The sequence below is a fragment of the Panulirus ornatus genome, chromosome 19 (assembly GCF_036320965.1).
Source record: "Panulirus ornatus isolate Po-2019 chromosome 19, ASM3632096v1, whole genome shotgun sequence".
In the NCBI taxonomy this organism is placed as follows: domain Eukaryota; kingdom Metazoa; phylum Arthropoda; class Malacostraca; order Decapoda; family Palinuridae; genus Panulirus; species Panulirus ornatus.
In genome coordinates, this window is record NC_092242.1 from 57,508,399 (window position 1) to 57,532,231 (window position 23,833).

A 23,833-nucleotide genomic window follows, 5' to 3' on the forward strand; every position below is an offset into this window, starting at 1 on the left:
GCACATGGAGAGAATGAGTGAGGAAAGATTGACCAAGAGGATATATGTGTCGGAGGTGAGGAACGAGGAGAAGAGGGAGACCAAATTGGAGGTGGAAAGATGGAGTGAAAAAGATTTTGTGTGATCGGGGCCTGAACATGCAGGAGGGTGAAAGGAGGGCAAGGAATAGAGTGAATTGGAGCGATGTGGTATACCGGGGTTGACGTGCTGTCAGTGGATTGAATCAAGGCATGTGAAGTGTCTGGGGTAAACCATGGAAAGCTGTGTAGGTATGTATATTTGCGTGTGTGGACGTATGTATATACATGTGTATGGGGGGGGGTTGGGCCATTTCTTTCGTCTGTTTCCTTGCGCTACCTCGCAAACGCGGGAGACAGCGACAAAGTATAATATAATATATATATATAGTATTGTGTTTCCTGGAACATGTATACTTTAGTAGAAAATAATGGACTTTCCATTGGTGAGCATTATATGCAAGCCCAGCCTTTTGGCAAATTTGTAGGAGCAATAGATAGAAGTTGTAGGTAGGAACATTTAGGTAGGAGCATTAGGTAGAAACATTAGGTAGAAGTAGGAGGAAGGAACATCAGGCAGGAGTATTTTGTGGTAGTCAGTAGGAGCAATAGTCAGGAGTCTCTGCAAACACTGCACTAGACTTGCCTCCTGCTGGTGGCCAATTAAGGGTGAGGCCTTAAAGGCTAAGAAGTAGGTACATAGATAGATGTATACTTTAGTTTTTCACTGATATGATATTCAGTTCTATCCTACTAATCAAAACAACCTTTATCTCCATTCATTACAGTATTTGATTTATGAGACCACTCTCAAGAATGTCACAGTTGCATAAATCAGTAGGTCCCTCAATCTGTTTTGGCAGTATTTCATTTGTTAGGAGGGGTGAAGGGGATCTGCAAGTAGAACTTACTTAAGTGTGAGGCAGGGTTAAGTTTTTAATTCTGATGGGGGATGGTGATTAGTTATACAGAGGTTAGGATAGGAGGGAACTTGTGCTGTTGCATAGAATTGAGTGCCATGCATTTTGAGGTGGGACTGTATTGGAAAGTTCTTTGTTTCATTATGATTGTGTTGGGTGTTTGTGGTTGCAAGATCACTAGTGATTGTTCTAAGTGCACTATTTTGTGTGGTTTGCAGCTTTGGTATATTTGATTTTGAGAGGATGGAAGACTAGGCTGGTGAAGCGTAGTTAAGAGTGAAGTTGATGAATTTTTTATTATGGATGTTGAGAGATCCTTTGTCTTTTCTCAATTTGGTGCCTGTTAGTGTTATGAGGGCTTTTATTTTTGTTTATTTAATGTGGAGAATTAAAATCATATGTGTATCATACAAGAAACTTAGTGGTTAATGTTATGCTTAGTAGGAGAGACTGTTTATTCAAGGTGACTGGAGGTTATGGGCTGGATTCATATCTGTCGGGTTGAAAGAACGTTTGAAAACTTCTGTCGAGATGCAGATATTCTCGGTGGGCCATTGTTCTTATAGTGTGCAGTGTAAAACTGCGTGTTTGATGTTGTTACTGTGGTATCAGGATGTTGTATTGTGATTGTGGGGTTGTCTGCATGTGAAAGGATCTTTATGTAGAGGTTTGTCAGAGGTAATAGGAGGTTGTGTAGTTGTGTAGGAAGAGATTGAAAGAGTTAGAGAAAGAACTGCTCTTTGGTGAACCCCATTCTTGAGTCTAAGTGTTTTAAAGGTGAAGCCATTGTGAGTAATTCTGGCATGGTGGCCAGCTATGAAATTGGCCAACCACTTTTTGTCATTGTTTGTAAGGCTTGTGTCAGTTTTTTGTGTGAGGATGTCTAAGTGAATGAATCAGATACTTTGTTGATACATTTCCCCACTAGTACTGTGCAGAAGGGTATTTGTAGTAAGTTAACTCCATATATGATATGTTGTGTCAGCTCAGTGTGTAGTGTAGTGGTAAAGTGTTTAGGTGTGAACCCATGTTGTGTGGGTGAGAGTGGGTTGTATTGTTTAATTCTGTTATGAATAATTTTTTTGCAATGTATGCATTTTGAGGATAAAAGAGATACAGGGCAGCATAAGGAGGTGAAGTATGATGGGTTATAGGGTTTTTGAAATGGTGTTGTATTGTCAAGTTTCCAGATGTTAAGGATTTTGTTGTGTAGCCAGGAGTGCATAAGGATACCTTTAAGTAATTGGACTCAGAATTGGTCATATTGTTTTATTTGAAAGTCCTGTATGTTGTCTCGACCTGTAGCAGGTGAGTTCTTTAATGTGTGGTTTCAGAAGTGGTAGAGGATGTGTGGATCTTCTCTCACATCATATATGTATAACACCATCCACAGAGCATCTCTATCACCTTTTCCTTGTGCTTTCTTCAAATCCATAAATGTTACATACATATCATACTGTTTCTCTCAATGTTTCTGACACACTTCCTTGAATTCAAAGTTAACACCAGATCCACACATTCTCTGTCACTCCTTCTGAAACTCATTGTTCCTTCCCAATCAGATGCTTTGTGCATTCTATCACTCCCCAGTCACCTCTCATACAGCTTACCACTCACACTCCCGAGACTTATACCATTGTAATTCAGACATTCATCTTTGTTGCTCTTGGCTGTATATAGTGGCCATATATGTACATTCTGCTAATATTCATGCACCTCACCATGATCCACACATATACTGAAAATCATAACTAGCTGATTAACAACACAGTCACCCCTTTTCTTACGAAATTTATCTGTAATGCCTTGAGCTTGAACCACCTTGTCACATTTCATTATATGTAAGGCATTCACAACCACCTCTCACTTTGTATACTTTCCCAAATCAACCTGTCTGCATTTGTTGCACCACCATCATACACATTGAATAATTTCTTTTTCATTTTCCAGATACAGGACCACTGACACGGATGGTAGTCTCTGTACTAGATGAATGTCACAAAACATTTGTGTCTTGTTTTCATGCATTTTACCCAACGGGTCAGCTGAAGTGGACTTGTCTGTGTGATCTTTTGCTGTCACGAGATGTGGTAAGTAAATCGGTTTTACCAGAACTTTAGTTTACATAAGCACTAGTTGGTAGACGGCCACTGACCTGGGTGATACTACCTTCCTGGGTATCAGGGGGGTTAGTGACAGCTGAATAGTGAGTCAGCACTTCATTGGATGTTAAGTTGACCCAGATAGCTGTCTTTTCTTTTTACCTCACTTACATGTGGACTGCTGGCATTCTGTCCACAAACATACAATCTCTCCTTGTCTCACATAACACTTGACAACACTTAACTCACACAACTCATTCTTTGTATCTGTAGAGTTTCCTGTGGTAATTGCTATGCACTATCCGTACCTTTTGGCAAAATGTGAGGAGTAGGAGGCAGGAACATTAGACAGGAGCATTAGGGGGTCACAAAGAAAGTCACACTCTTTACTAATCAACAGCTGCCAAATCAGTGTGATTGTGACTTCTGAAACCCTAGCTCCATTAAGTGGTGATCCAGTATAAGCCACTTAACAACTGAGAGTCAAAGGTTGTCCAGCTTTGCTTGCTGGTTTAGTTGGGCAACTGCTAAAGGGTGGTCGTAGGACTGTAACACAGTGGCAGCCTACATCTCCTCTGCTTCCTATGGGTGGCAGTGCTGTGTAAACTCTTTCGGGACGTCTACCTATGTCATCGGTTTTTGTTCCGTGGCAGCCATTACACTAAAAACGAGTCCCTTGGGAACAGCTACCAGCCACTGTTGTTATGTTGGGTGCCAACAGAAGCCAAGAGGGAGCAGGTGTAAGAGAATAAGTGTGAGAAATACTTACAGAAACAAATGGATTTGTGTGTGGTATTTATGGATCTGTGTAAAGCATACGATAGGGTTGATTGAGATGCCATGTGGAAGGTTTTAAGAATGTAATGGTGTAGGAGGAAAGCTGATAGAAAGAGTGAGAATTTTTATTAAGGATGTAAGGGATACGTATGAATAGGAAGGCAGGAGGGTGAGTGGTTCCAAGTGAAGATTGATCTTTGGCAGGGGTATGTGATGTCACCGTGGCTGTTTATTTATTGATGGGATGGTGAAAGAGGTAATTACAAAAGTCTTGGAGAGAGGAGCAAGTATGCAGTCTCTTGGGGATGAGATGACCTGGGAAGTGAGTCAGTTGTTGTTTGCTGATGACATAGCACTGGTGGTAAATTTGAGTGAGAAACTACAGAAGTTGGTGACTGTGTTTGGAAGAATGTGTGAAAGGAGGACGTTTAGAGTAAATGTGAATAAAGCAAGTTATTAAGTTTAGCAGGGTTAAGGGACTGGTTTGTTGGGGTGTGAGTTTGAATGGAAAAAAGTGGAGGAAGTGAAGTGTTTTAGATATCATGGAGTGGACATGGCAGCAAATAGAATACTGGAAGCAGAAGTAGTCATAGGATGGATGAAGGGGTGAAGGTTCTGGAATGTGTGGAAAGAGGTATCATTATCTGGGATGGCAAATATGGTTATGTTTGAAGGTATGATATTCCCAACAATATTATATGGATGCGAGGCATAGGCTGTAATTGAGAATTTGCAGAGGAGGGTGGATGTGTTAGAAGTAAAATGTTTGAGGACAATATGTGGCATGAGATGTATAGTATGTATAGTATTAGAAAGAGTGTGGTTGAGAGGGCTGAAAAGGGTGTGCTGAAACAGTAACATATGGAGAGAATGAGTAAGGTATGGTTGACTAAGAAGATTTATGTGTCGGAAGTCAAGTGAATTTGAATGATGTGGTATACAGGGGTCAACTTGCTGTTAATGGACCGAACCAGGGTATGTGAAGCGGCTGGTGTAAACCATGGAAAGGTTTGGGAGGCTTGGTTGTGGATAGGGAGCTTTGGTTTCAGTTCATTGCTTATGACAACTAGAGAATGAATGTGAGCAAATGTGGCCTTTATTCATCTCTTCCTGGTGCTTCCTTGCTAACATGGGAATCAGTGATCAAGTATGAAAACATTAAAACTTTTCCTGGACCTCTTTTTGTGGGAGGTCATGCAGCTCCAAGACAACACTACTTCCATTAGCAAAGAGATGTTAGACTGTTGGAATGAGATTTTCCTATGAAATTGTACTACCTTTTGCCAACAGACATTGATAAATCTCGTCAAGATGACTTTTCTCTCATGGTTTAATCACAGGCAGGCGGAGTCCAGTAACACCTGTGTGGTTGTATGTACTATAAATGTAACCGAAAATAGAGATTTTGAGGCATCTGTAATCAGTAATGTATTGATTTGTAATTTTTTCTCCTCTTTTATTCAGTAGATTGTATTATAACTGTTAAAAACATTTGCATTTCAGGGACTAGAAGAAAATCGTGATAATGACCGTCTCTTGAGTGCAGTGTTGGCTTCCTTATGCTCTCCTACTGTTAAGCTTCGTGCAACCTGCCCCATATTGACTGACCCTGATGCTGAAGTCACACACCGACCATCACCAGCTGACAATGCAGCTCTGTCAACACTTCAGCCTGGAGATTTATACCGTTATCCACTGCTGGTGGAACACATGACATATAAGACACACGTAAGTGGGTAAAATTATGTGTTAGATGACTTTTTTTATGGTACAGGTTGAATCTCCCAAAACCAGTATTCTATGAACTGGTACCACCCTGAACCAAAAACATAAGGAAGTATTTGGAGTAATTTTTTGAACTGGAAAACTACCCTCTGATAAGTACAAATTATTTTCAGATTCGTTGTGTTTTTTATATTGGTCTTTATCTATGACCAGCTTTCCCACCATATCTGGGTACACAGGTCTGTGTACCCCAGCAGTCTTTGTCAGTTTATTGTGATACTGACCAAAATTTACCCATAAGTATGTCTTTCCAGTCTTTTGCTAAAGGCACCTTAAATAACTTCTGTCTCATTATCTTTACATTTTTTATCCATTCTAATGGTACTATAGTTGTCTGTCCCATTGGTAAAGCAACTTTTATTGTTTTTGGTTCTCTTTTCTCCTTTACATCCACCATGGATGACTCTAACATCCCCTCACTCTTCTCTTGGTTCTCTTTTCTCATCTAATTCCACCATAGATGATTCTCTTCTAACTCCACCATTGATAACTCTAACCCCCCAGTGCTCCTCTTATTAATCCTGTATCCTTCCCTTTAATGTCTTTTTCTACAGTCCAAAAAGCATTTTTCTCTTTTATCAAAATAAAAAAAAAAAAAGCATATACAAGTTCTGTCTTTTTTCCTGTGCTTTTCCTCCTTTTTATCTGTGATATCCTTTCTTCAACAGATGACCAAATACACTCATATGTTGATGACTCGACACTGCATTCTACCACTTCAAGTCTGTTCCACTCAATCAATCTGCACCTCAACACAAAATCCTGTATAAACTTAGACATGTACAGGATATTTCATTGAAACACATAGCCTCATTATGTTTGATTCCTTTAGAACTGTTTCTACCCATTTTACCTTTCAAACCCTTGCACTGTTTTTATTTGTTTTGATGGTTTTATGATTCTACCACTTTACACAGTGTACTTGGTATCACTTTAACATTAATGTATCTTGGAAACCTGCTGTGCATAAATAGGAAGGACTGATTCTGAGACACTGGGAGTCCATGTGGATGCCATAAATTCTTCTCCTCTGGACAGTTTCTTTGTTGATACAAAAATCTGATATGTCCTTGGAGTACTGTTCTCACATCTGGGAAGTTTCTGGCTTTACATACTGAGTAAATAATGTTGAATCTAAAGTAGTGCGACATCAGATCTCCTATTCTAATCTCGAACCTTGGCTCACATACCCTATATTGCATTGTTGGTTCACTTACCATCTTTTGATATTACAGGTACACCACCAAATTTCTGGCAACTGATGGTTCGGTATACCTCCTTTAGTCCAGATGAAATAACGTGAAGAAATTTGATATTACCACAGCCACCAGACTAGTTTACTGGGCGGCCATAGATGGTGTTGTGTGTAGGGTGCACTTATTTACATTCTTTACACTGCACTTGTTGGTGGTAATTCTGCAATTCTGTGAGATTCTTAGCTTATTTTGCTTGAATTCAAACCTAGCTATGGCTTCGAAGACATACGAGAGTGCCAGTCGTGGTGTCAAACGAAACACCAGTCCATATCGATCCAAGATAAAGTAGAACTGTTGACAAAATGGACATGGTGTTTCAGTGCATAAGCTGTGTGACATCTGCAGTATTGGTTCGTCAGCTGTTTATGATATAAAGAAGCAAAGGGAGAAAATATTGAAATTCTATGCAGACAGTGATTCCAAGAAGCAGATGACAATTAGAAAAACTATGAAAGATGGTAAGAGCACTGAGCACGATTGAGTGATGATGGAATGGTTTTGACAGCATTGGAGTGATGGAGTGGACTTGTCAGGTAGCATGATAATGAACCAGGATAAGTTGTTCCATAAAGAAGTTAGATTACAGCATGAGTGTAACTATAGTGAAGGATGGCTTCAAAGATTCAAGAAACATCATGGAATTTCCATGAATAAAGTGTGCAGAGAAAATCGGTATGCAAACCACAAAGGAGCTGCCGAGTATGTGGATGACTTTGCAAAACTCATAGCTGTTGAGCACCTCAGCCTGAGCTGGTGTATAATGCATTTCATTTATTTACCTAATTACCTTGCTCTTATTCACACTAACTCTCAGCTTTCTTCTTTCACACACTTTACCAAACTCAGTTACCAGCTTCTGCAATTCCTCACCCGAATCAGCCACCAGCGCTGTATCATCAGCAAACAACAGCTGACTCACTTCCCAAGCTCTCTCATCCACAACAGACTGCATACTTGCCCCTCTTTCCAAAACTCTTGCATTCACCTCCCTAACAACCCCATCCATAAACAAATTAAACATCCATGGAGACATCACACACCCCTGCCGCAAACCTACATTCACTGAGAACCAATCATTTTCCTTTCTTCCTACAAGTACATATGCCCTACATCCTTGATAAAAACTCTTCACTGCTTCTAACAACATGCCTCCCACACCTTATATTCTTAATACCTTCCACAGAGCATCTCTATCAACTCTGTTATATGCCCTCTCCAAATCCATAAATCTTATATACAAATCCATTTGCTTTTCTAAGTATTTTTCACATACATTTTTCAAAGCAAACACCTGATCCACACATCTTCTACCACTTCTAAAACCACACTGCTCTTCCCCAGTCTGATGCTCTGTACATGCCTTCACCATCTCAATCAGTACCCTCTCATATAGTTCCCCAGGTATACTCAACAAACTTATACCTCTGTAATTTGAGCACTCACCTTTATCCATTTGCCTTTGTACAATGGCACTATGCATGCATTCCGCCAAACCTCAGGCACCTCACCATGAGTCATACACACATTAAATATCCTTATCAACCAGTCAACAAAACAGTCATCCCTTTTTTAATAAATTCCATACCAATGCCATTCAAACCCACCACCTTGCCGGCTTTCATCTTCTGCAAAGCTTTCACTACCTCTTCTCTGTTTACCAAATCATTCTCCCTGACCAACTAACTTCGCACACCATCCTGACCAAAACACCCTTCATCTGCCACTCTATCATCAAACACATTCAACAAACCTTCAAATTACTCACTCCATCTCCTTCTCACTTCACCACTACTTGTTATGACCTCCCCATTAGCCCCCTTCACCTATGTTCCCACTTGTTCTCTTGTCTTATGTACTTTATTTACCTCCTTCCAAAACATATTCACACATGCTGCCTTCATCCATTCCCGCTACCACCCCGCCACATATGATATGGCAACCCCCCTCCCCCCGCATGCGTGTGAGGTAGCACTAGGAAAAGACAACAACAGCCACATTTGTTCACACTCACATGTGTAATGCACCAAAACCACAGCTCCCTTTCCACATCCAGGCCCCACAGACCTTTCCATGGTTTACCCCAGACACTTCACATGCCCTGGTTCAGTCCATTGACAGCACATTGACCCTGGTATACCTCCTTCCTAAACAAATTCATACATGCTGCCTTCATCCATTCCTGCTGCCACCCCGCCACACATGAAATGGCACCTCCCCCCACATGTATGCGAGGTAGCACTAGGAAAAGACAACAAAGGTCACATTCATGCACACTCAGTCTCTAGCTGTCATGTGTAATGCACCGAAACCACAGCTCCCTTTCCACATCTACGCCCCACAGACCTTCCCATGGTTTACCCCAGACACTTCACATGCCCTGGTTCAGTCCATTGACAGCACGTTGACCCTGGTATACCACATCATTCCAATTCACTCTGTTCCTTGCACGCTTTCACCCTCCTGTAGGTTCAGGCCCCGATCGCTCAAAATCTTTTCCACTCCATCCTTCCACCTCCAGTTTGGTCTCCTGCTTGTTCCCTCCACCTCTAACACATATCCTTTTTGTCAGTCTTTCCTCACTCAATCTCTCCATGTGTCTAAACCTTTTCAACGCACCCTCTTCTACTCCCTCAACCACACTCTTTTTGTTACCACACTTCTCTCTTACCCTTACATTTCTTACTCAATCAAACCACCTCACACCACATGTTGTCCTCAGATGTTTCATGCCAACACTTCCCCCCTTCCTCCACACAACCCTATCTATACTATAGCCCATGCCTCGCAACCATACAACACTGTTAGAACCACTATTCTTTCAAACTTACCCATTTTTGCTCTCTGAGATAATGTTCTCATCTTCCTCACATTCTTCAACACTCACTCCCAGAACCTTGGCCCCCATCCCCAACCTGTGACTCACTTCCACTTCCATGGTTCCATCTGCTGCTAAGTCCACTCCCAGATATCTAAAACACTTCACTTCCTCCAGTTTTTCTCCATTCAAACTTACATCCCAATTAACTTGTCCCTCAACCTTATTGATCTGGATAACCCTGCTCTTATTCACATTTACTCTCAACTTTCTTCTTTTACACACTTTAATGGTTTTATACCCATATGTGATGTCTGTCATATAAAAATTCATACCCTTTCTTTATAGGGTAAAGATGATTCAAACTTAATCTAGGTAAATGTAGATTGCAAATATATATCAAGTAGTATATTGATAGGCTGTAGGCACAATACTGAAAAAAAATGGAGGTTTTACCTCAGAGATTTTTCTTCAGAACTTTAAAGAAATATGTAATCACTGTATTTTTTTAGATTTATTTGATTGTTATGGAATAAATGATAACATGTGCTGCTTAAGCTAATGCTGATGTGGAGGGAAATATCTGTTTGATGAATTGTCTTTTAATAACAGGTGGATAATGGAGCAGGAGTTGTGTGGACATTTCGTGAAGTATTAGACCGTCTTCTGGGTGTGGCATGTGGTGGAGTTCGTCAAGCTTTGAGAGGGGAGCGAGTTATTCCCTTGCCAGCTCTTGTTCATAATACCTGCCTCTTACTGGCTGCCACTGTAGCAGAACTTTCAGCAGAAACTAATTCTACAGAGGTTTGTCTCATTCTTAAGTAAACTTTGTATAATTTTGTTCTTTTCTACCCAATAGTACTTTTACATACCACCAGTTACATCAACATGAGTCCTCAAACAGATTTTTTCACCCATTCCTCTTGCTTGAACTCTTTACTCATTCACCAATATTTGTCATCACACTTGTTTATCTTAACCTCCATAGTCCACTTCTTGGTGTGTTGAGAGAGCATGTCAGGAAATGTGGTTAGCATCCTTAGGTTGTATTTTCTCAAAATATGCCCTTTCTCTATTCCCAGGAGTGTAGTATAGGCCTTTCACAAGGATCCTACACCCAGAATGAAATAGCCTGGCTTGCCTGACTGCCTTTTGGCCACATGCACGCAATGCCAACTTTTTTCATTTTAGTTGTTCTTAAGGACACCAGCCATCATCTAACTCCCAGATTTTTTCATAGGGTACACTTCCAGTGAAAGATAGATTTATATCCTTTTTATCATTCCCTTGCTTCAAAACAGAATGGCATATTGGTTTATCCATCTGTGCTGTCCCCGTGCATCTCTAAATTGTGGACTTACCATTCCACGACTTATATGGACAAAACTTGTTTCACCACTTGAAGTACTCAAGGTTGGGCTTAAACATCAACTTGAAGTACTCAGGGTTAGGCTTAATTAAAGGTCAGTGTCTCAGGATTTTGTTTCCTAAAATGTTTTTAGAGGCTTGTTAATATGGCATTTCATGAATGGTTAATGGATCAGACTTGTATCATACAAATTGCATATAAGCTTTACTTTACAAGTAAGTTTTTAGTTTTAGACCACATTTCAAAGTTAAGAGGTCATTTGCATTAAAATGACATTAAATGCTTGTGTACAAAGTGTTTTATCACTATATGTATCTCTTGATGCCTGTTCCAACTGGTGCTCCTTCAAGGGGGTGGCCATGGCAATAGTCTCCATAACTAGTGACTTCATTGCCACTTCTTACCCTTTAGTGCCTCACCCTTAACAGGCCACTGGGAAAGGGCAACTTTAGTGCAGTGTTTGCAGAGACTCCTACCTAATGTTCCTACTGACTACTACTACCTAATGTCTCTTCATAATGCACATGCCTACTACTTCTACCTAATGCTTCTGCCTAAATGTTCCTACCTACTACTGCTATCTACTGCTGCTACCATTTTGCCGAAAAGCAGGGCTAGCGCATAGTGCTTACGTATACAGGAAAATCTAGAGTTATGGAGAATGAGTCGAGTGAGTTAAGTGTTGTCAAATGTTACGTGTAACACGGAGAGATTGTATGTCTGTGGACAGAAAGCTAGTAGTCCACATGTGTGAGGAGAAAGGAAAGGCAGCTACTTGGGTCAGAAGCATGCATCTTGACCACCACAGAAGTGCTGGCTCTCTATACATCCATCAATAACCCTCCTGATACCCAGGTGGGTAGTCCTGGTAACAAACCTCCAGGGTTGTTGGCTGCCTACCAACTACTGCTACTACAGGTATAAGATATAGATAGAACTTATACCACAGCCATTACATGCAGATTTCTATTCCTTATTGATTTTTTTAGGTCATTGAGTTTGATGTCAAAGTCACAAGGTCTTTTTACTACAATGCTACTAAATGCTTGAGCACAGGATCTCTTATGACCAGGTTATTGGCAGGTTGTAGTTGGTAGGCAGCCAGCAACTGGGAGGTATATTACTGGAGCTACAAGCCTGAGCATTGGGAGGATTAGTGATGGCTGTGTAGTAAGCCAGCACTTCAGTAGTTGACGTGTTGCACTCCTTTGACTCGAGTAGCTATCTTTTCATTCTGCCTCATCCACATGTGGACTGCTGGTATTATGTTCACAAACATACAGTCTCTCCTTGTCACAAATAATATTTGACAGCATTTAACTCACACAACTCTTTCTTCACAAATTTACATTCTCCTGCAGTGAGGCACTTTGCACTAGCCTTCCCTTTTGGCAAAATGATAGGAGCAATAGTTAGAAGTTAAACAGGAACTCTAGGTAGAAGTAGTAGGTTGGAACATTAGCTCCAGGCAGAAGTAGGAGGTTGTAACATAAGGCAGGAATATTAGGTAGACACATCAGGTAAGAGTAGTTGGTAGGAACATTAGATAAGAGTCTCATAAAACACTGTACTTGAGTTACCCTTTACTAGTGGCCTGTTATGGGTGAGGCACTAAGGGTGAAAAAGTAGCAATGGAGTTCAGCAGTTATGGAGACTCTTTTGCTGTGGCCACCCCCTTAAGGGAGTTCCCAAAAGGAATGGGTATCAGAGACATAGATAAGTAGATAGATAGATTGATAGACAGGATATTGGATTAGACCAGACTTATACCAAATACACAAGATGCAGCAGGATATTTCATTACTAGATTAAGATTTAATGCTCTTGTGTATTTGAATGTTACTCAATACTTCTGCACCAGATGTTTCATAACTGGGTGATTGAGCATGGACCAAATTTGTACCACAGATGGTGCATACAAAACTCTACACCTGATTAGATTTTCATGGTTTTGGGGTAAGAAGTCAAGACCACAAGGTCTTGTGTGCTGTAATGCTACTGAATGCTTTAGTTCAACCCTAAAGGAGTGCTTTAACGAGATCACCACATGAAGGCAGGAGGAGGTGTGGATACTTCAGAAAACTAGAGTATTCCCATGAGGTTCTGAAATTTGACAACTTTCCTCAAGTTTGATTCTATTCGCAGTAGTAGCACCTCCTAACATCATTGGTTATGATAATGCCACTGTGCAGAATCCAGTCCCATCTTTTAGAAGTTGAAATACAAGAAGGGGGATTCCTACCCCCTCATTCCAGCCCCTCTTAGTAGCCTTCAAAAACACACAAGGAGCATGGGGTAGAATTCTTTTCCTCTTCTGGAGGGGTAAATATTTCACTTGTGTACAGCTATTTCATAACTGCAGGGGTCTTATTCACCCTAGTATGAAGTGCTCTTGACATATCTGTTGTGGCTCTTATTCCAGCTGTTTATTATCCTGAATGGAATCAAAAGCCTCCAGTCTCATTAATTCTCCAGGTAATCACCTCTCTTCACCCATCCCTCTATGTCTTCTTTGATGCAGCTGTCCTGTCTCAATTCTGTTGGTGTTATTATTTTTCACTTGCTCCCATGACCTGTCTGTGTGTGTCCCTGCTACCAAGGATTGTTTCTGTGATTCACATGGGGCTGCTGCTTCTTATAATTTCTGTGTAGGAACCATCCACTTAAGGATTGATCGTCATGATACACCCTTGATCATCAGAGCTGTTGAGCTATCTTCTTTCCTTCACTATCCCTTCTTCTGCAACCATTCTGCCATTAAGAGTCAGGTCCACAGATACCTGAGCACCTCTGATTAACATCTTCATTCTTTTTCTTACCGTATTTTCCTTTCACCAAAGGTGTCCATGACTGGGACATGATTTGCCCATGCCATGTTGATCACTATAACATATAATGTTTACATAGTAAAAAAAATGGGGGTAGATGTTGGGGAAGACCTAAGGCAAGATGCAAGGACAGCAAAGGAATGTCTGCATAAGAGGGCTGTTTCTATGGAGGAGCTTGAATAAATATGTCAGGATGATGATGTATCTAAGAAGCTTTACATGTGATTCTGCTCTACACGAAAGTTTATTGTAATTATAGCATAGATTTGTGAAAATCTTCTCGTATATTCCAGGGAGAAGTACCTGCAGGTGGAAGAGTCCTACACATCACCCCTTCAAGATTTACTCGAACCTCACAGAGTCGTACTTGGAATACAGGGAATGGCTCACCTGATGCTATATGTTTTGCTGTAGATAGACCTGGCATTGTTATTGCTGGTGTCTGTGTATATGGAGGTGTAGGAACATATGATTATGAAGTTGAAATAATGGATGAGAGCGGTGGAGGAGGACAAGACCCTTCACATACCCTGGAAAGGTGGAGTGTGATGGAGATGGCAAGAGGAACATTTGGACCAGATGACTCTGTGGCAGACATAGTTGAAATCAAATTTGAACGGCCTGTTCCAGTAAAGGTATTAGGAACCTATTTTGAATGATTAGCTTTAAGGCTTGTGTTAAAATAGATTAAATTTATTTTGATATACGTTAAGGTCATAGTAATTTACCTTGAAATGATTGACCTTGATTCAAGAGATGATATGTATTTGTTAATAAAGTCATATTTGCTGGAGAGAAAGCATCCGTATTCATCATGCATTTTAATGTTTAGATGAAATATTACAAAACAGGAAGGTGTGAAGTATGCCATACGTTTGTGCAATCATGGTGGAAGAACCAGCAATGGTGATGGAGGTTTAGCATCCGTCAAGGGTCCAGATGGTACTGTGTTTACATTTTCTGCTTGTAGCCTTTCTGTCAATGGAACTAACCATATACGAGGTCAGATACCCCACATCATGTATTATAGGTAAGGTTACTGTTTGCCATTTTTTATTTAACTTTACCCTGTTTATCAGATATGTTGTTTAATGCCATAATATAAGATTCCCATCATGGAATGAACAATACTTGAGCTGCAACACGCTTGTTGTTATATGATTTTTTATTTCTCTCATTGATTCTGTTGTTTTCCCTTCCATCTTTGTTTTTATTTTTTATTTTTTTTGCTTTGTCGCTGTCTCCCGCGTTTGTGAGGTAGCGCAAGGAAACAGACGAAAGAAATGGCCCAACCCACCCCCATACACATGTATATACATACGTCCACACATGCAAATATACATACGTACACAGCTTTCCATGGTTTACCCCAGACGCTTCACATGCCGTGATTCAATCCGACAGCATGTCAACCCCAGTATACCACATCGATCCAATTCACTCTATTCCTTGCCCTCCTTTCACCCTCCTGCATGTTCAGGCCCCAATCACACAAAATCTTTTTCACTCCATCTTTCCACCTCCAATTTGGTCTCCCACTTCTCCTCGTTCCCTCCACCTCCGACACATATATCCTCTTGGTCAATCTTTCCTCACTCATTCTCTCCATGTGCCCAAACCATATGACTCAATTTTATATGTGCTCATAATATTCTGAAGCACACTTAGTCATTCTCTCCACATATGTATATAAACTTATGCTTCTTTAGTATGCTATCCATTGTGTTATCACCTGCTTTGTCTCTTCCATATTTTCCTCAAGTATCTTCTTACTTTACACTCTTACTCAACATTGCATTTCTTTGTTTAATTATTCTTCATGTGGGTGAAAAAAAGTTAAGTGATCTGGTTTTCCTAAAAGGCTGGCTAAAAGATATTAAAAGAATGTGTTAAAATGATCAGTCAGCGTCTTGTTATGGGGATTTTAACATTGTTTAGTTGCATGGGCTCTCTCAACTCCACAGTCATTTCCTCCTCTTTCCTCGGGCTATGATGATAACTATTTTCCTTGCTCTTTTTTTCCAGTGTGTTTATGTGATTATCTGTATTTACAGAATGGGATGGAAATTTTTCACTTTTGGAGCCCCATCACTTGAAATTCTTTCCTGTCATACTTTTTAAACTTTTATATAATCTCTTCATTTCAGTTTCATCACTGGCTTACTCTGTTCATCCGAAACTCTGATACCGTGAAAGTACTTCTTTTCATCTTTAATGATGTTTCTGGCATGATTTCTTGCTATGACTACTGGTTGCTCTGTCTTTGCATCATTCAGAAAACTTAACTGTTGTCATTGCTAGATTGGTTTAGAAATGTAAGGTTTGTGGTCAAATCTCCCTTTAGTCCTTTCTTTTTTATAATGAATATCGTTGTAGCCTCTAACCTGTCCATGTAACTCATCTCAGGTGACATCTTCATAGCCCTTCTCAGCACCTTGTTTATTAAAACTTAATGTTCCTGTATGTGAAGTAATCAAACTTAAGGTGTATATTCTAATTTAGATTAATATGAGCCATAAATGATTTATTAAATGACTCTTTATCCATGTACTTTAGTGTAATACTGATGAAAACTATTAGAAAGTATGCCTCCTTAACCTTTTAGTTTATTAACATATCCTTCAACACACCAAAAGCTGCATTTTTTTTATCTGACAGGTGCATAAAAACAGTTGGATTTGTATATAGCATTTATGGATCTGGAGAAGGCATATGATAGTGTTCATAGAGATGCTATATGGAAGGTTTTAAGAGTATATGGTTTGGGAGGCAAGTTGCTAGAAGCAGTGACAAGTTTTTACCAAGGATGTGAGGCATGTGTACGAGTGGGAAGAGAGGAGAGTGATTGGTTCCCAGTGAATGTTAGTTTGCAGCAGGGGCGTGTGATGTCCCCATGGTTGTTCAATTTGTTTATGGATGGGGTGGTTAGGGAGGTAAATGCAAGAATTTTGGAGAGAGGGGCGAGTATGCAGTCTGTTGGGGATGAGAGGGAGTGGGAAGTGAGTCAGTTTGTGTTCGCTGATGAAACAGCTCTAGTGGCTGACTTGTGTGAGAAACTGCAGAAGGTGGTGACTTGAGTTTGGAAAGTGTGGGAAAGGAGAAAGTTGAGAGTAAATGTGAATAAGAGCAAGGTTATTAGGTTCAGTAGGGTTGAGGGACAAGTAAATTGGGATGTAAGTTTGATTGGAGAAAAATTGGAAGTGAAGTGTTTTAGATATCTGGGAGTGGACTTAGCAGCGGATAGAACTATGGAAGTGTGAGTGAGTCTTAGGGTGGGGGAGGGGCCGAAGATTCTGGGAGTGTTGAAGAATGTGTGGAAGGCAAGAATGTTATCTCGGAGAGCAAAAATGGGTATGTGTGAAGGAATAATGGTTCCAACAATGTTATATGGTTGTGAGGCATGGGCTATAGATAGGGTTGTGCGAAGGAGGGTGGATGTGTTGGAAATGAAATGTTTGAGGACAATATTTGGTGTAAGGTGGTTTGATCAAGTAAGTAATAAAAGGGTAAGAGAAATGTGTGGTAATAAAAAGAGTATGTTTGAGAAAGCAGAAGAGAGTGTGTTGAAATGTTTTGGACACATGGAGAGAAAGAGTGAGGAAAGATTGATGAAGAGGGTATATGTGTCAGAGGTGGAGGGATCAAGGAGAAGTGGGAAACCAAAGGAAGGACGGAATGAAAAAGGTTCTGAGCGATCAGGGCCAGAAGATTCAGGAGGGTGAAAGGCATGTAAGGAATAGAGTGAATTGGAACGATGTGGTATACCGGGGTTGTCATGCTGTCAATGGATTGAACCAGGGCATGTGAGGCATCTGGGGTAAACCATGGAAAGATCTGTGGGGCCTGGATGTGGAAAGGGAGCTGTGGTATGGGTGCACTACACGTGACAGCTAGAGACTGAGTGTGAACGAATGTGGCCTTTTTTGTCTTTTCCTAGTGCTACGTTGCTGGAGGGGGGTATTGCTATTTCTTGTATGGCCAGGTTACAATGGGAATGGATGAAGGCAGTAAGTATGAATATGTAAGTTCAGGCCCTAATCACTCAAAATCTTTTTCACTCCATCCTTCCATCTCGAATTTGGTCTCCCGCTTCTCCGTGTTCCCTGCATCTCTGACACATATATCCTCTTTGTCAATCTTTCCTCACTCATTTTCTCCATGTGTCCAAACCATTTCAATGCACCCTCCTCTGCTTTCTCAACCAAAACTGAATATATATCTTTGAATAACATAAACTTTACATCTTTAGATGTTATTATGAATAATATGTGAAAACTCATTATATGTGTCATTACTTTATCATGAAATTTACAGTACCCCTCAAGACCCAGAAAGTCAGCGTAGCACAAGAGAAATAGCTGAGCAACAAGCACGCAAATCTGCTTTGGCAATGGTTGGGAGTATTGTGCGAGTAGCCACTGAACTGATGATCATGGGCCTAGGGGTCGGAGATGAAACAGCTGTTGAAGTTTTAGGCACTGCTCCTTTGTTAACAATGCTCCTGCCTCTTGTGCTTTCTCATATTGGACGTGTGGCTACCTCAGATCCTCGGGTCAGTTTATTCATTAATAAGAATGTTTTGTTTTTCTATATATCCAGTCTGTTTATTTCTTTCATTATGGGTGTTAGGAAAAGTAGCTCCCATATGCTGTAGATTTTGGATTCACTTTTAGTTATTATTTCATTCAGTTTTGATCATGGTTTGAAAGTGGTTTTGTTGAAGACAAGGATGTAACTGAGTAATACAATTTACACCTGTGTTAATGCACTTAAGACCACCCTCTATTACTGATTCTACTTTTTTATGGCTTACTCTTGGAAAGTCCTGTTTTGAGATATGTGCAGTGTTGTTTTAGGCATTATGAGTTATGCATTTATAAATTTTTTCCCAATCATATTCACTGTTTCCCGCATTAGCTAGGTAGTGCCAAGAACAGATGACTAAACCTTGGAGAAAAAATTCCTTACTTACCCCTCTTCTCTGTTCCTTCTGGAAAAGTTAAGCAAGTGAGAAGGATTTCCAGCACCAGCTCCCACCCCTTTTAGTTGCCTTCTAAGACATGCAGGGAATACGTGGGCTGCATACTTTCTTCCTTATCCCCAGGGATATCTATATATTGTATATATGGTATTGTAATACTAAGCTAGTTTGTATCTCATGATTGTGAGACTATTTGATTAACCAGATATGTATAAATGGCCTTCCTTACTGCTTGATTTTATGTTTAAGCTAGCAATATTATTAGTAGTACCTTTAAGTTGATTACTGTGTAGTGCATACTTAGATGTGACATGTCACATGTTTGTACATTGTTTTGAATTTGGTCTCTTGTATTTTGCTTAATAGGATCCATCCTTTCTTTCATTCTTAACATTGTCAAAGAAAGGTCACTTTGTCAATGTTATCCTATTCAGCTGCATTTGCAGTGAAAGCCTGTGTAGTTATGGGGTAGAGAAGAAACTGCATTGCCTTTTGTATTTTCACAAATGAAAGTGAAGTATTGTCAGTTGTGTATTGCATCTGAGATTAAAAATGTTGTTGTATGGTGTTAACTTTGGGATTATCTTCACTTACATTCTGTAGAGATATGAAAACTAATGATTTATCAGGTTTCAATTTTTATGCCTGAGGTAAAGGAGAAAGAATTCTACCTTTGTATTCTCCGTGTGTTATAGAAGGCTACTCCGCCACACAGGAAATAGCATTGATACCTTCCACTTCAGCAAGGTAGCACCGGGAAAACAAAAAAAAAAGGCCACATTCATTCACACTCAGTTTCTAACTGTCATGTGTAATGCACCAAAGCCACAGCTTCCTATCGACATCCAGGCCCCACAGACCTTTCCATGGTTTACCCCAGACGCTTCACATGCCCTGGTTCAGTCCATTGACAGCACATTGACCCCAGTATACCACATCATTCCCATTCACTCTATTCCTTGCATGCTTCTCACCCTTCTGTATGTTCAGACCCCAATCACTCAAAATTTTTTCACTCCATCCTTCCACCTCCAATTTAGTCTCCCTATTCTCCTTGTTTCCCTCACCTCTGACACACATATATCCTCTTTGTCGATCTTTCCTCACTCATTCTTTCCAAATGTCCAAACCATTTCAGCACACACTCTTTTGCTATCTCAATCACACTCATTTTATTTCCACACATCTCTCTTACCCTTTCATTACTTACTCGATCAAACCACCTCACACCACATATTGTCCTCAAGTATTTCATTGCCAACACATCCACCCTCCTCCGTGCAACCACATCTATAGCCCATGCCTTGCAACCATATAACATTGTTGGAACTACTATTCCTTCAGACATAACCATTTTTGCACTCTGAGACAACGTTCTTTCCTTCCTCACATTCTTCATCGCTCCCAGAACTTTCGCCCCCTCCCCCACCCTGTGACTCACTTCCACTTCCACAGTTCCATCCGCTGCCAAATCCACTCCCAGATATCTAAAACATTTCCTCAAATTTTTCTCTGTTCAGACTTACATCACAGTTAATTTGTCTGTCAATCCTACTGAACCTAATGACCTTGCTCTTATTCACATTTACTCTCAACTTTCTCCTTTCCCTTACTTTTCCCAACTTAGTCACCAACTTCTGCAGTTTCTTGCCCAAATTGGCCACTAGAGCTGTAACATCAGCGAACGACAACTAACTCACTTCCCAGGCTCTCTCATCCACAACAGACTGCATACTCACCTCCCTCTCCAAAATCTTGCATTTACTTCCCTAATCACCCCATCCATTAAGAAATTAAAGAACCATGGAGACATCACACACCCCTGCTGCAGACCAACATGCATGGAACTAATCATTCTCCTCTCTTCTTACTCGTACACATGCCTTACATCCTTGGTAAAAACTTTTCACCGCTTCTAGCAACTTACCTCCCACACCTAAAACCTTCCACAAAGCATAGCTATCAACCATAACATATGCCTCTCCAGATCCATAAATGCTACATACAGATCCCTTTGTTTTTCTTAGTATTTCTCACATATGTTCTTCAAAGCAAACACCTGATCCACACATCTTCTCCCACTTCTGAAACCACACTGCTCTTCCCCAATCTGATGCTCTGTACGATGCCTTTACCCTCTCAATCAGTACCCTCCCATATAATTTCCCCGGAATACTCGACAAACTTATTCCTCTGTGATTTGAACACTCACCTTTATCCCTTTTGCCTTTGTACAGTGGCACTGTACATGCATTCTGCCAATCCTCAGGCACTTCACCATGATCCATACATACATTGAATATCCTTTCCATCCAATCAACAACACAGTCACCCCCATTTTTTATAAATTCTCCTGCAATACCATCCAACCCCATCGCCTTGCCAGCTTTCATCTTCTGCAAAGCTTTCACTCTCTCTTCTCTGTTTACCAAACCATTCTCCCTGACCCTCTCACTTTGCACACTACCCTGACCAAAGCACCCTGTATCTGCCACTCTATCATCAAACACATAAAACAAATCTTCAAAATTCTCACTTCATCACTACTTGTTCTTACCTCCCCATTTGCCCCCTTCACCAATGTTCCCATTTGTTCTCTTGTCTTACGCACTTTATTTACCTCCTTCCAAAACATCTTTTTATCCTCCCTGAAATTTAATGATACTCTCTCACTCCAATTCTCATTTGTCCTCTTTTTCACCTCTTGCACCTTTCCCTTGACCTCCTGCCACTTTCTTTTATACATCTCCCAGTCATTTACACTACTTCCCTGCAAGAATCATCCAAATGCCTCTCTTATCTCTTTCCCTAACAACCTTACTTCTTCATCTGACCACTCACTACCCTTTCTAATCCACCCACCTCCCTCCTTTCTCATGCCACATGCATCTTTTGCACAAGCCATCACTGCTTCCCTAAGTATACTTCCCATTCCAACCTCCCACTCCCCTCACGTCATTTGCTCTCACCTTTTTCCATTCTGCACTCAGTCTCTCCTGGTACTTCCTCACACAAGTCTCCTTTCCAAGCTTACTTACTCTCATCACTCTCATCTCCCCAGCATTCTTTTTTCGATTCTGAAAACCTTTACAGATCTCACCTTTACCTCCACAAGATAGTGATCGGACATTCCTCTAGCTGCCCCTCTCAGCACATCAACATCCAAAGGTCTCTCTTTTACACGCCTATCAATTAACACATAATTCAGTAACACCCTTTGACCATCTCTTGTTGTAACATACGTATACTTATGTATATCTCTCTTTTTAAACCACGTATTCCCAGTCACCAGGCCTTTTTCAGCACACAGATCCACAAACTCTTCACCATTTCCATTTACATCACTGAATGCCCCATGTACAGCAATTATACCCTCAACTGCTACATTACTCACCTTTGCATTCAAATCACCCATCACTATAACCCTGTCTCATGCGTCAGAGCTGCTAACACACTTACTCAGCTGCTCCTAAAACACCTGCCTCTCATGATCTTTCTTTTCATGACCAGGTTCATAGGCTCCAAGAATCACCCATCTCTCTCCATCCACTTTCAGTTTTACTCACATCAGTCTAGAATTTACTTTCTTACACTCTATCGCATACTTTCACAACTCCTGCTTCAGGAGTAGTGCTACTTCTTTTTTTTCAGCTCTTGTCCTCTCACCAACTCCTTACTTTACTCCCAAGACATTCCCTTACCACTCTTCCCCTTTATCCTTGAGCTTCATTTCACTCAGAGCTAAAACATCCAGGTTCCTTTCTTCAAGCATACTACCTATCACTCCTTTCTTCTCATCTTAGTTACATCCACACATATTCAGACACCCCAATCTGAGCCTTTGAGGAGCATGAGATCTCCCCACTTGACTCCTTCTTCTGTTTCCCTTTTAGAAATTTAAATACAAGGAGGGGGGGTTCCAGCTCTCTGCTCCTGCCCCCTTTCGTCGCCTTCGACAACACTCGGGGAATACATGGGAAGTATTCTTTCTCCCCTATCCCCAGGGATATCTCCCCTACTCTTGATTGCCGTCTCCTACGTCAGCAAGGTAATGCCACAAGGTAGAATTCTTTCTCCCCTACCCCATGGGTATTGTTTGTTTAAATATCATCGCAATCCCTCCTCAGATTCAAAAGTTATGAAGCAGACTCAGTAGATACCATGACACTTATATGACCTTGACTTTGTAGATATGAAAAGAGTTTTGAATTATGACCCACCATTTAATGATAATTTGGATATGTGTAAACTGTCATCCCAGCCCCTAGCAGGTTCACAAGATATGAAATGGACAAGAGTGTGGTGAAAGGATTGATACATGAAAACACAGACACTTGGATTAAAAGACAGACAGATAGACAAGATGATTTCCATGGGGAATCTGCTTTTCAGCAGAGCCTTAACAAATGGTTGGTACACTAAGAATAAAAGATTATGATTATTGCAAAAAAGCTTTTACTGTAGTGAGATAACTAAGGAAAGGAGGAGGTGAAATGTAAGATAGATGGGTAGAATCATGAAGCATGCAGGTGAAGTAGGAGCAATGTAGAGGATTATAAAGTTATGTATTCATATAGTTGTAGTAGATTCCTCATGAGCTACCATGTTTTATACCAGGAACTAGTGTACTTAGAATTAGTTCTGTTAGTGATTAGAATAATTATGCAAGTAGCTTACTGCAATGTTTAGAGCTGATTGTGTTTATTGAAATTTCCCTTTCAGAGTGCTGTATCAGTATTGGGCTTAATTCAGGAAATCCTGCCACATGTTGCTGCTTTGAACAATCTTAGTTTAGTGACACAGCAAACTGCTATTCCTGAGACAGTGGAGGATTGCCATACTACTACCAGTCATCATTATGCTTGGGTGGAAAGTGACCATCCCTACCGCCCAGCAGCTGTCGCTAATTATCGGTAAAGTGTATCTTGGGAAAATTTTACTCTTTATCACCTTTAAGTCACTGGTTAGTTTTTTCCTTATATC

At 40.5% G+C, this 23,833-nt stretch overlaps 1 protein-coding gene across 3 annotated transcripts in view; it reads left to right on the forward strand.

Annotated features, from left to right (window-relative positions):
• Positions 1-23,833, forward strand: part of hiw (MYC binding protein highwire) — a 443,394-nt gene that overhangs the window by 157,657 nt on the left and 261,904 nt on the right. For all 3 annotated transcript variants that reach the window (XM_071673952.1, XM_071673951.1, XM_071673953.1), the window contains exons 32-38: positions 2,888-3,027; positions 5,320-5,544; positions 10,285-10,476; positions 14,163-14,504; positions 14,721-14,899; positions 18,184-18,421; positions 23,573-23,763. In XM_071673952.1, the coding sequence (XP_071530053.1) occupies positions 2,888-3,027; positions 5,320-5,544; positions 10,285-10,476; positions 14,163-14,504; positions 14,721-14,899; positions 18,184-18,421; positions 23,573-23,763 (1,507 nt within the window). The remainder of the gene's footprint in view (positions 1-2,887; positions 3,028-5,319; positions 5,545-10,284; positions 10,477-14,162; positions 14,505-14,720; positions 14,900-18,183; positions 18,422-23,572; positions 23,764-23,833) is intronic.